Raw genomic sequence first — 14475 nt, 5'->3', positions numbered from 1 at the left:
TCCAGGCAAAGAAATTCAAGAACCTTGAAGAATATAGTTAATAACCATATTCTGGGTGGCTGCAAGAAGACTTGATATAAAGTGTGCTCAGTTAAAAATAGTTTAATTTTTATGCGGCATACAACACATCAAAGACAACTTTTGGCAGCATGGTCTGACAACAAATAATATACGATATCTAATGGCCACAGTTTGAATATTTTTTTTTATCATCAACCAATCAATCTGTGTCAGACTTGAGCTGTCCAAACTGAGTCAGAGGATTCTCACTGGAACTGACCAATATGAAATATCTGCACAAGAGCATTGCATATGCACTGTTGTCAAATATAAAATGGTTTTTGTTACAGTAAAACCTGAAGATGGGGCTGTTGTTCTGACATCATTAATTCCTTAAAGCTGCACTAATCAATATTTTTTTATATTACAAGTAATTATGTATAATGTAAAAGTTGTAATCCATGGTGAAAAACCTACTGAGAATGTATTCTGGACTTGTAAATATGCATTCTATTTAAGCTAACACATTTACCAAAACAATTTTTCAAGGTGATCAATGTTGTGTTTACACTCTATTTTGCTGCCTCCTGGTGGCCAAAAATACTTTTTCAAATCAATTAATGCAGCTTTAATGTGTTGATATACACACAATAGATTTTGCATTCCAAAACAAAATTTAACCCTGAGTGTTGAATTGAAATCTGAAAAGAAATGCTCATTGGTTGTTCATATTCTTGTGATCATCTTGATACAAATATAAACAGTGTTTAATATGCTCTGGAGGCACTGTGCACAGATTTGGTACATGCAATCCAGCAAACATGCAACTGAGTATTAAAGTCTGGTCATAAATGAAAAATATTGTTTTTGGAGTGAAAATAATACAGATAACATGTCAAAAACATGTTTTCCAAAATATTTTCACTCACTCACAAATTCACAAATGTACATAGATTCCTAAATTATTGGAACTGTAAATTGGAAATCCAACTGCAGATCAGTTAGCTCATGTTATGTTTGGTCTTATGCAGCATTCCTATTCTAGACACACACTTCAGATGACCAAAACATCTTGTCTTCCTCTTCATGTTCAGAAACTGAACACTCTTCCTCACCAGACACTCAGATCACACTAGCTTTTTCTGTATCCATGACCTTTCTTGTGTTTCAGTAAGCACTCAGCAGCAGCCAAATGTCATTTATCAAAAACAGTTTGTCGAAAATGTCATAAACAAACAGGGCATTTGTTCAAGTACTTGGCTTTGAATTGCATCCATGGCACAGTGTAAGACCTTTGTGTGGATCTGTTGGTCAATAACATGATATATAAGGTTGTTGCAATGTTGATTTTTTAAAGATGAAACTAAAATTTAGATACGTCTACCTTGAAACCTTGTCAACACATCTTCATTGGACCATTGTCATATCAGATCTTTATCATCACCTGGTTAACTAGTTGGTCGCAGATGCTTAGGTACCAAAACTACTTGGTTAGGTTTAGAAAAAGATCATGGTTTAACTTAAGTATTTTATGTTAATGAAAATGAATCAGTGTTGACTTTTGGTTTCACACAGTATGTGGACAGCAGCACCCTGGGTGAAAGTCATGTGTTTGATCCATCTATCCAGCCAAGCCTACTGCCTGCCACACACTGTAATAGAACTTGAACTTGATTCAGTCCAGTGAGAACTGCTCACCTGGTAGAAAGATCAGAAAAAGTTTTCGAGTATGCTGCCTTCTGATTTATATTAGTGATGCATGGGTATAGTTTTTACAGTACCTTTCACTTTGGCAAACTGGTGTATTGGCAACATCCTTCACCATTCTTTCTGCAATGATTGAGTGGGAAGTTAAAATGTAAAAAAAGTAAATATTTCCCATAAGAGATCTATATGGGATGAATTCTCTTGTCTCTGCATTAAGTAAGGAGAGTCAGTCAGGATGTTGTTAGACTAGCTTAGCTAAGGTAAGCATTGGATAGCTGCAACATATACCCAGAGCACAAATTGTTGTTTTAACTATGGTAGCATGACAGCTCTTGGCATGGCCTTGTCCGTCAGTCAGTCAGTCCATCAGTTTGGCCTGTAATGGCTCAACAACTATTGCCATTAAAATTAGGCCTACCTATCAGCCAGGCCCAAAAGATCATGAAACTGGCCCAGATCAGGTAATGGCAATGCCAGTTCGCAAATATCAGCATGCTAACATGCTAAACTAAGATACTGAACTTGGTAAATATTCAATTTTCTGAACATTAGCCTGCAGTACATAATGGTTAATTAAATAAGAACAACGTGTTGATAGCTGAGCTTAGGAAATGTCTGTAGGAGCCTTTTTTAAAAACTGTAAACAGAACCAAGCAAGCTGTTTCTTCCCGCCATCATTGTTTATGCTAAGTTAGGCTAACCACATCCTGACTTCAGCTAGTTAACATGTTAACACGTATGAGTATACTGATTTAATTCTCACATAGAAACTAATAGACTTAGTGTTTTTTTCAGTTATATGTAATGAATTGGAAATAATCAGATAAAATCTCAAGTGCAAATGTTGCTCATAATGATAAATGTCAGTCTAAGGAGTTGTGTAAACTGTTCTTGGCTAAAGAGAAGTGAGGGTTTTGTGAGTCTGTAGCTTGGTATCTCTTCCTCTCACTTCATTGATCTACTTTTGGCTTTTAGTCTTGAATGAATGCAGCGTCATATTTTGGGAGCAGCAGTGACTTAATAGAGCTTCCTCCCACTCGGTGGCTCTCAGCGTGTCTCTGACAGTCTGTTCACCAGGAGTAGTGGGAGGAGGACTCAGGAGATGTGATTTAGAAGTAGCTGCAGCAGCCTGACTTCTCCCTCTGTGCTTCGATGTATTCATGAATCTGGAACTTGGGTTCACTGGGATGCTGGACGGCCCGATGCTTCAGTTCCCTGAAGAACAGAACCAGACATCACACAGTTATAAAACTGTACAGATTTACTTCAACTTGAAAAATCATGTTCAATAAACTTAGAGATATTAAATCACGCTAAATGATGACATTACAAACAGATGTGATTTCCTTCCTTCTTGATTTCAAGCAGCATACTGGACCAACCTTCATCATGCATTGAAATATTTTCAATATCATGAATACACCTGCTAACATCAACCTCGTATTCTGTGGCTGTCATAAGTGTTTGAAACTAGCGCTGTCTGACTGAAATTGAAGTATGTAGAACTTGTATATTTAAGTTAAGTTCATGAGGGATGATTAGTTGATTCTACCCAATTCATATTTGATTTTTTTTAATTTTTTTACAGTGTATCTGAAAGTCAAAGGAAATGATGAGGTGCGGGGCCATTTTACTGAGCCATCTCTGAAGCCTGCTGTGTGAGCTGCATCACCATGCCTGCTGAGTTACCGACCAGACATTTCATTTCACACTGTTTCAGAGGATTTTACATTGCGGTAATAAAAAATGCACACTCGTCATTTCTCGGAAGCAGCCGTGGAACATGGAAAAGCTATGAGGAGAATACGGAATGGTTCAGTCTAAAGGGTTCAGCAGTTTAAGAGCTGTGGCTGACTGTGACTGAGTTATATAAGTGAATAACTGAATCAATAAAATGAATGGAACTGTTGTATATAATTAGATTGATGTAATGTTATTTACTCTGCCTATTCTTAAAATAATTAATTTAATTTTATTATTCACAGAAAAATCGATTATACTTAATAGATTGTCATTTCTTAAAGCTCTTGTAAGATATTCACATTAATAAACAGTTTAATTAAATTAATCAATGTGATTATTAGTGCAAATTAAGGGAATTCCTAATCATTACTTTGTTATATATTACATTAGGTGGATACATTAAGGAGCTGTAATATATTGAGGGTTTTTAAAATTGATTTTCTGATGGAATAAGGGATTTTTAAGAGGTAAAAACACATTAAAACGAATAAAAGAGTATTTAACAAAGACATTCTCTTGTATTTAGTGAATTTAATTGAGCTAAAAAAGTTAAGGTCCCTTAAAGGAGAAAATAAAATGCAAGGATCAACCCCAAATACGGGGTCAGCTTAAAAAAAAATAGAATCATAACATCCCTGAATTTTCTACTGTCTAATGACAATATACATGTTTTTTAATAAAACCTTGACAATAAGTAATAATAATAAATAGTAATGGTTTTTACTTATTATTTTATTAGTCTCTGTTTAAACAGAAAGCAGTTGAAAGGAATAAGAGTTTAGTAATAGTTTCATACTTTGCCACAGCAGTGAAAGCCAGCTCTACGTTGACTCCTGTCTTGGCACTCGTCTCCATGAAAGGAACTGAATACTCCTGAGGACATGAAAAGGAGCAAACAGTAGTGAGCAGGAGAGTAAACCACATCACTTCTGGTGAATGAAAGCTGAATGAAAACACTCACTCTGGCCAGCCTCTCTCCTTCATCTCTCCTGATCGCTCTGTCACTGCTCATGTCGGCCTGCCACAGAGATGCAGTACAGCATGGTTAGACTAGGTAAACAAACACACTTAAGTTAGTCATAGAGCATCTAATCACTGAAAGGGGCACTGGGCGGGTTCTTCTTTTACTTGAACTAAATAATTCTTTTTGTGTTGTGTCACCCACGACACAATACAAGTGCTTGTGCATTTAATGTGCCTCCAGTATATATTGCAAAGATATTTAATGAACATCCTCCTGACACACATACAATACAAAGGAACCCACAGTTTTCCAGGTGGATTTCACTACAGATCACATCCTTTTTTGTTTTCTTAACAATTTTTCTTTCAATCACTGAGCTTCTCAAACTATTACCTTGTTGCCCAGCAACATGATGACTACATCGCTCTGTGCATACTCATGGACCTCTGTTAACCATGCCTGAAATGAAACGAGAAGGAAGGACAAATATATAAATACACACACAGTCCAACAAAACAGAGAGAAAACAGAGAGAAGTTTCAGCTTGCATCAAGCTGAAACTTGGAAGGCAGGTTAGTACACACACACAAGCACACACACACACACACACACACACACACACACACACACACACACAGTCTTGTTTCCATTTTCATTTCCCTTTTGGGGGCATTACATGGACTTATTCATTTCCTGGAGGCTTAACCACCACATAACCATAACAATAAACATCACTTGCATAATCCTGAAGCTTACCTTAACCTAAACCTGACCTCAAACTAAACTTAAAGCAGGTCTTCACCCTAATATTTAATGATTTGCCTTGTGGGAACTTGCATTTTGTTCCCATATGTAAAGCAGGTCCCCACAATGTGACCGTGTAAACACATTTTTGTCCCCACAACTACAGGAATACACGTCCACACACACGCGCATGCACGCACGCTCACACACAAACATATATATATGTGCACTACTGATAGCTGATAGGTTATAGATCATAGCTTCATTTATTTTTATTAAAGGCCATTTCCCTTTCCTGTCCCACTCATTTCCAGGTAGGAGACATATACCAGACTTACCCTGATGTTGTCAAAGGAGGTTTTGCTGGTGATATCATACAGGAGGAGCAGTGCTTTGGAGACACAACCAATGAAAAAGAGAAATTAACATACAGTTGTAGTGTTGTACTTCTTTATAACAGGAAATTTTCTGGATAAAAGTGCAGCTGAGGATCAGATGTAGGTGGTGTATATTTGCCTCACCGTGTGCATCTCTGTAATACGCATGTGTCACACTTCTGAACCTTTCCTGTCCCGCCGTGTCCCATATCTGAAACAGAAAAGGAAAAAGAAGCTGCATATGGTGACTTGGCCTGGTTCCACTTGGCTAAGTCTAATTTTCAGTTACAACACCGGTGCCCAAGAGCAATCCAGCCTGTGCTCTAAAAGCAGGTTGCTATCGTGAACTCACGTCAAAAAAACAGATTCGCTTACTGACCTGTAGTTTGACTTTTACATTGTCAACAGTCACCACTTTATTCTAAGAAAAGCAGAAAAGTAGTTGATGTTAGAATGGGCACCGAATACATTTAAGACCGGTTAAATGAACAATTTGTCAGAACTACACACAGACAAAAAAAGGCTTAATGACTGTCAGACAGACCTGAAACTTGCCCCCATCATAACACACTGAAAAATGATATCTGAGAGATTCAATTGTTGACGATCTGGGAATGAGAACGAGGTGATCTTGTCATTAACCACTGATGTGTGATATCAGCGAGAGGCCAAGAGAATGGACGGTTATATTTTGACAATAAGGCGTTCTTTGTTTTACATTTAATATGAAACCTGAACTGTCAAGAGAAGAGCAGAGGCCAAAGACATAAGAGTCATGTGGGAGTTACAGGGTCCAGTCCATGAACTATGGGTTGGTCAGACCATTTTCCCATTGGCCAGGGAGATAGAATGTACTCCCAAGGGGCAGCCTCTCTTGCCTGTCATGAGCCACTATGCTGGGGCAAAACAAAATATCAAAATATTTCATACAAGTTTTACTTTTTTTTGTGTGTGTGTGTGTGTGTGGGGGGGGGGGGGGGGGGGGGGTGTTGATGATTCAGAATTTTAAACAATTGCAAATGAATGTAGTCAAAAACAGCAATGTTAGTACATGTACATCACATCTGTAAGCAAATGTGTGTGAGACATACATACATACACATACACTGTGAGTAGTTTACATATTTTTGTCACACATCAACCTTATGTTCACTGGGCCACACGTGGTCGGTGGGCCACCAGGCCTGCAGTAGCTCATTAGATTTATATCACAGAAAATTTGTTGGCTGTTAACCGTGACGATCAGCTTGTCTTGCATTTTGTCTGGAGGACTTTTATGTAGTCGCAGTGCCTCATTTCCCAAAATTATGTCTGTAAGGACGTGCTGCTGTTGAATTTTTCAATGGTGTATGCACCTCAGACAAAATTCCATTTACTCTCATTATATAGGGATGGAGGCAGATATCTCAGGTGGCTAGATATCACTAGAGGTGAGTGAGAAAAGATAATGTTTATAGTTAAATAACACGTGCGATTTACATAAGCTCAACCACAGAATGTCCTGTCTGTAAAAGACATATGTATACAAATTGTGCATGCACAAACACACTCCGGTACACACCGTGAATCCAATGCCCACTGTAGCAGAGAAAGAGCCGGGGATGAACTTTCCCTGATCGAACTGCACCAACAGAGACGTTTTTCCCACTCCACTGTCCCCGACGAGGATTGTCTGCAGGAAGACAGTCAGGATTGATCAAAAATTTATTGGTGTCAGGACCATATTTAATTTTGAGTTGTGAGTCAGCATCTGCGTCACAGAGGACATTTCTGCTTCCAAGCAGCATGAACACTATTATCTTTTACAAGAGCTTGGCAGTGTACCGCTATTACACTGTGACTCACATGCTGGAGAAGATAACCTTCAAGACGATGAAATGAATTAAAGGCAGCGCTCAAAAGCACCCAAGTTAGTCATCAGTCAATACTTCATCCCTTACAGGCCTGTCTTTTCATTTGTAAATCCACTTAGAAAAGTCACACTGAGGTACCCACCATCTTCAGAGCCCTCCAGCTGTGGCCGACATTAAATGAGAAACTGCCAAGCTGTTCTCTGTCCTCTCCATAAAGGTTTTGAAGTTTAGATGTTTGAGTGTCATGTTATGTCGAGTCATTTTCGATCAGAAGAGGTCATGACCAAACCATTACATTTTGACCCTTTATGAATGTCTGCTGAGTAGTGAGCCTATCAACAGTAAACCCTGCTGCCATACAAGAACATCAATATTAGATGATTCTAAAAAATAAATAAGGTGATTAAGGTGAGCTGGACCTTGTGTTGAGAATTTGTTCAATTGAAATACTTGGTTGGGGGTTGGAGTACAGTCAAACAGTGCTGTACGGTAAGATAAACCTTTAATAGTCTTGCAGTGGTTACCACCAACATTCAAAAGTGGCCTCAATATTGACCCATCTCTGAATGTCCATAGATAATCAGAAGTGCTACATCTAATTGTGAACCTGTCATATTTATTTCATGTTTCATGGTCTAAAGGTTTAATGGTCTTGAAAGGTTTTTATGGTGGTCTTAGCCAGACATTTGGAAGAGGGTCTGTCTTAAAGTTCCATTAAAAATCAATTCACTGACCACGGACCACAATGCACCCGTTTGGTGGATGACATGTAGTAGTATAATATGTAGGTATTACAAATGCCCACAAAGATAGGCATCACTGCATCACTCATCTCTCCCTCTTTCTGTTTCTCTCTTTCTCTTTTCTCTTTCAGGGTAATGTTAAACCAGAGTGGTTCAGCTGTGAGTTGGTTCAGTGTTAATGCTTTATGAATGATAAAGGCTGAAAGAGGTAGAAGGAGGAAGAAAGAGGAAAGGATTAGAACTGAGAAGCTCGAGCAGCCCTTCATTGCAGTTACACGTTTTACAGCTTCCTTTTGAACTCGGTATGCAGAAGGATTTTTAGAAACTCTTACAAATGTGTCACATCTCACTTGTGGATAAAATATGGATTCTGCATCAGCAATCATCCTCCGAATTTTTGTATCAACTGGACTGAAGTGTCAGCAATAACTTCAGTTAGTTATTCCCTCTCCCTTGAGAGAAAAGCCTGGGTAGCAATTTCAGGAATTATGTGTAAGAGTTCCTAATATTTAGTCATGTTTAAGGCTCAGTAAGATGTTGGAGCCTGTGTGGAAAAAACTGGGGGGACTTAGGACACTAAATGCATTTAGGATGAGGATTAACTTTTTGTGTATGGCAAAACAATCTTAGACGTTGGTTGAGATTGCTGGAGTGTGAACATCCCTAAATCAAATACAGGTCAGTAGAGTGCTGCAACCGTTAGTTAGCCTAAACTCGGATAAAACCAGAGTAAAAAATAAAATTATAATAAAATAAATAAAATAATTCATCATAAGCACACAGTGACAATACACTAGCCTACACAATGCGTGTGTTGGTTGTGCATGAGGGGCTGTTTTAATGCAACCTGTCACCCCACAAAACGGTACAGTAAGGTAATGAAATACTCCTTTACTTTGTATGCTAGCCGGACATGCTTACATTTTCAGCTTTAATGTGCCAAGTGTCACTCCTACTGCAGCCTCATGCATATGGCTTTGGCATGAGTGAAATCAGTGGTTAGGTTTAGCCAACAGTCAGCGGTTTTAATAAGGTCTTTTACGTAATAAGACACATTTAAAATTGTGTAAAAATAGGGAAAAAATCTACTAGAAGGTAAACCCAACATGTACAGCATGATACAAACCAACAGCAACAATATTATCTCATCAGATCCTCCTGTGGCTTCGAGACATCTGTTTCCTGTTTACTGAACATGGAGCATGTCACATAATGCTTGCATGAGTGTATCTGAGGACCAAAGCAGTGGGATGAATCGACATTAGTTGTAGAATTACACACGCAGATGTCCACGTGATGCTGATGAGGATGTGTTTGTGGTGGGAGATGGGTATGACGCTGTTTCCGTGGTAACAGGGGTTAGCCGGGAAGTGAGTCTGTCTAAGAAAGCCTCACTAGAGACTTCAGGCAATTAGGCGAAAGCTCTGCAGATGGTCGAGATCTAGACATACTACTGTATATTGTGCACATGTGTGGTGTGGAGAGAGATGGCGGTAAAGGAAGAGAGAATTTGATTTCACTCATCTCCAGGCCTCATAAGCAGACTGTTAAGTGCCAGTGAATTTCCTTTCTTCCTCTTTGAGCCCAGTTGTTCTTACCAATAAGCCATGGTCATCATGGTAATAAACATGAAATGTGGAAGTTTCTATACTGTATGGAAAATGAGACTGCAAAGTCATGAGGTTGTGCTAATCTCCTCTACCTGAGCAATGGGAAATGTCACTTTTATTTCCCTACAGAGTGCGGAGTATGTGACACTCATGCTAGAATGTATTTTGCAGTTTGATAGGCTGCACAGTTTGGATTTGAGACCACAGGACAGCATCTGTTTACTGTAGCTTTCAGGATTAAAAGTCAGTCTGACAGCTGATGTACATTTACACAAGTGTGTGCGCTGAACAACACCCAACATTATGAATGCTTAGAGACAACTGTCAACCGCGGTATATGTATTTTATATTGAGATAGCAATATATATTGTGATATAGTACATTTACCCATCAGTAACACGCAATTACTGCTTTAGAAATACTTTAAATAATAATATTGTTTGTAATATGAACATAATGACCAATGTAGTAGAATGATTCACTGTTCACTTTATTGAATTGGAAATCAAATAATCTGGGGTTCCTTAAGGTAAAGATGAAAGAGCAAAAGAAAGAGCAAACGATGAATCCAATAATACAGTATAGTCTGTGTTTCCAAAGCCTTGTATATTTTATTCTTCTGTGCATATCAGTGGTCAAAAACTCATTCTCTAGGCTGTGGCTGAAAACAATCTGCAACAAAACTATTGTTTGAGTAGTACTTAGGGAAAATGCCAGTTCCCCTCTCGCTAAGGTAATTACTATGACCTGTTTTGAAAAGAGCATCAATTCATTTTTCTGTCATTTGTTTTGGACACTGCAAGCATTCGATTTAAAGGAACAGTTCACTCAAAAATGGAAACGCAGACAATATCTACCCACCCCAGCTGGGTGTAGTTTCTTTGTCTACAGAACATTTCTTGAGCTTCACAGCAAAACGGTGTTGCGGTATTCTATTCTATTGTTCTAAACAACTGGAGAAGCTGGTCTTTGTTTTAAAACTCCAGAGACCTGAATACACCAGACAAGCTGTATGGAGCCATCTTATGTTCTCTGAGTAATGATTCTCTGTGGTTTTCTCACTATGAGTGACATTTGTCGCATTGCACATTGTTGTGATGTTGTTCACAAATGAGTATTGCTTCATTCAGCTTTAAAGATTGGTCTTCAGTGACATTATAGATAATGCATTGTTTGTTACAGCCTTTAAAAAAGGATTTACTGACAATAAGGAGCCCATTCTTTAGAGGTCCAGTGTGTATAACATCTGTCAAGTGAACAACCCTTCATCTCACACTCCCCTATGGCAGCCTAAAAACATGAAAGGCCCTCACTATAGCCAACGCTTAAGGTATAGGGAAGCAATAGACAGAGATGAACCACAGAATGACTTCAACTCCATGTCCAAGCACCTCCCCAAAGAGCACTAACAGAAGCCCCTTTATTTGTTGTGTAATCATCTCCAGAGAAAATACACAATGTAAGGGGTAGTACAAAAAAATACTGCATCAGTGACACAGTGGTCTAATAGGAGAGAGAAAATGGACTGACCTGCTCATGCTGTTCACTTGAAAGAACTGTTCCTGACTTTAAAATGAACAGCTTGTGTTTCTATAATTTGCCTCTTTGCAAAGCACCTGCCCCCCTCTAAATACAAGCCTTTGAAACACACTCACACAGACGGTGCATCACGGTGCTTCCAAGGCAATTAAAGGCAGCTGGTCAAAGTGCATAATGGCTACATTAGGCTAAATCAGTTGGTGTCTTATTGGACCATTACCCTTTGGGAAATCTCTGTTGACACTAAACTCACACTAATGAAATAAAATCACTTAGCAGCAGTTCTGATGAACCAAATCATTCTTTAAAATAATTGCTTTCAGTGCAGTGACATTATAGCAGATTGAGTTAGTATGCGGATTACAAGGCCCATGATCATATTGGAATCATCAAACATCATCAGGCAAAAGGAAAATTTCTTATATGGGATGTAGATCACAAAATATCATGTTCACTTTGGGAGAGAAATAAACATAAAAACCAGTCATGATGTTGATGCACTAATAATAAAGAAAATGAACTAACTGACACAAGCAGCTTGTAATATAATATGACATTTCAGTGACGCCCAAAGGGAGTGTCTCTTTTCTCTTTGTTCCATCTACAGTGAGGTTAAAAGCTAGCTTTGCTGCATCTGGACAAGTGACTCTAAACTCACCGACTCCCCAGACTGTGAACAGAAAGATACTCCAATCACTTCACGCTCCCTCGTATTCCTGCACTTACTAGCTCTTCTTATCTTTCAGTCACATCTCACAGTCTTCATTCAGTAATGGAACTGGCTCATGTGATGCAAGCAGATCACATGATACCAGCTCATCATACATGAAAGGAGATTATGAGTCCTGTATTTGTTCAGAAGTGTTGCTTTGGCCACATGAGGGGGTCCTCACTGGGATGCTCTTGGTGGTCCCTGCTAAGTCAGCACTGTGCATCTGGTCTTATATTTGTAACCCTTGGCCTGGAGTACCCTTTTGAACCTGCTACACCTCGTTCTCTCTCTATGTTCCTCCTCAGTGACTGAACAGAGGCAATCGTTGGCCCTGAGTACCTTTGGAAACAAATCCAATCCTTATTGGGCCATTATGAGCCCTGCATTATCACAAAATAAAAGTGAAAAATGAATGTAAGGAAATACAAAGTTTCAACACATCTGTGATTTGCAGCAACGCACACTACCATAATTCATTCCTGACAATAATGTAGATAATTCTGGTGTCTTTTGACAAACAAAAACACAATCCACTAGTGCTTTCACCAACTCAGGAATCCTTCCAAGGTCCAAGCAATGTTGCCTTGTCAATGTCTAAAAAGTACAAAAAAAGTTTACACTATTCTATCTTCACGCCTGGGCGCAACTCTTTCCCTAACCCTAACCAGTAACTAGGTTCTTTCAGAGTTCAATTTAAAATCCTACTCACTACTTACAAGGTTTTACATGGCCAGGCTTCTCTGAACCATCAAGCCCTTACTGTCCCCAAAAGGCCCTCTTAGATCTGTTCTTTTAGCTGCTCCACAGTCCAGGTTAAGGTCATGGGGTGATGGATCTTTGGCTGTGTTCACATTTCGGTTTTACAAGAGTAGCATTTAGCAGTATTAAATCAGAAAGGGTAGCACATCTCAGGTTTCCTGGTCAAGAAGGACAAAATACTCACATTTTTCACCAGTGAAAAGTATTCAGTAGTATTCTTACAATTCTTACTGTAAGATGGAATGGAAACACAATCTCAACACACACTTCAGCAGAAAGTGACCTCTCTTTGAACATAAGTGAAGAGCAACACTCTTAAAAGCTGACTGCTCTCTGCAGAAGGAACTCGGTGTATTTGGCAGATTGGACACGCAACAAGCCTGGGAACGCATCAACCGAGACATAAGCCAAGAAAAGATCAGCACCATGGAGAGGGCAAAACCAGTCCAGCTCGGAGGCGTACCCGGCTGGACTTCAGGGTTTAGGGATATTTTATAATAAATAGGTAAATAATACAAAGGAAATCTTAAAGATTGTTGTTTCAGAGTACACCAATCTCGCGAAGTTTAGAATTCGTGGCACTGAAGCGATTGTAAGCATATCACCATACCTTGTGCACTAATTCCTCATCATATGTCGGGGCTGGTGGAGTCTTTGCCTGGATGTCCGCGGTCTCTCCGGATTCGTACGCGCTATCGGGATGAATCTCCGGGTAAGCCGTGGTGTAGTGCGCCGAGATCGGCTCCATCGACTCCATCCGCTCCATCCCGTCGTCCTGCCTGCGCGCTTTTGCAAACAGAGGACCGTGCTGAAGAGAATAAGAACTGACAAACCACGCAACTCTCTCTCTCTCTCTCTCTCCTCCTCCTCCTCCTCCTCCTCCTCCTCCTCCTCTCCACGCAACCCTGTCCTCCTCGCTCCTCGCTCCTCTACAGGCTCCTCCTTTGGAGTGAATCACATGTCTGCTGGCTTCTGCCTACGGCACTTAGCATTTAAATGGCATGTCGTGATCGTTCACCCACATCACGCCGAGTACAATACAGCGGGGGAGGTGAGGATGACGGGAGCATGAAGAGGATGGAGACGAAGTGAAGTCCTCTATGAGGAAGATAAGGAGACGAGAATAAGGAGGTTGTGTGACGATAAGCCTGCATGCAAGCGCTGACATGTGGCTCTGTGCGCCAGACTTGTTATTATAAAGTCTTTATTTTATGGGGCTAGAAGTGTGACGTTACAGTTTGGCGTTGAAAACAAAACTTTATCTAAATAAAAAGGTTGGCATTGAAACACTTGCATTGAAAAAAGTTGTTTTGGCACTAGTACTGGTGCCACTGATAACTAAAATACAAACATGAAACAATATTCTAATTTATTTTGATATTGTTTTGTGTTTTGATATATATTTCAGTGATATTTTTTTTATATCTTTTTGGATTCTTTTCACAGTTCAGATTTTGCTTTCAATGCCAAATTTCAATTGCCTGTAATGAAATGCAATTCAGTGATGCAAATGCAGTACAGTAAGTAATTAAAATAAAGGCATAATATAAAACAAACATAATAAATCTTATTTAATAGAGTAATAGAAGCCAGCTTAATGTGAAGGTCAGCTTGACAACAGATCAGCTTGAGACAGCTGGATGAGTGGGTATCATACAGTCATGTGGCAGCAGTCTGCTGTCAAAATGAGTAGTGCGACACTTACATTTTAACAATATAAGTGG

General features: G+C 39.3%; 1 protein-coding gene across 1 annotated transcript; it reads right to left on the bottom strand.

The window, feature by feature from the left end:
* Window positions 1-2460: 2460 nt before the first annotated feature.
* LOC124053065 (ras-related protein Rab-37-like) lies at window positions 2461-14027 on the bottom strand. The gene is made up of 9 exons (XM_046378030.1): window positions 13362-14027; window positions 7097-7207; window positions 5915-5956; window positions 5680-5746; window positions 5497-5549; window positions 4808-4873; window positions 4412-4468; window positions 4247-4323; window positions 2461-2922 (listed from the first exon to the last, which is right to left on the bottom strand). The coding sequence occupies exons 1-9, from the start codon at window positions 13515-13517 to the stop codon at window positions 2817-2819; spliced, it is 735 nt and encodes a 244-aa protein (XP_046233986.1). The 5' UTR covers window positions 13518-14027; the 3' UTR covers window positions 2461-2816.
* Between the last annotated feature and the right edge of the window lie 448 nt (window positions 14028-14475).

This window comes from Scatophagus argus, chromosome 21, assembly GCF_020382885.2.
Source record: "Scatophagus argus isolate fScaArg1 chromosome 21, fScaArg1.pri, whole genome shotgun sequence".
Classification (NCBI taxonomy): domain Eukaryota; kingdom Metazoa; phylum Chordata; class Actinopteri; family Scatophagidae; genus Scatophagus; species Scatophagus argus.
The sequence above is the reverse complement of the archived record's forward strand: the minus strand, read 5'-3'. Positions and strand labels throughout refer to the sequence as shown.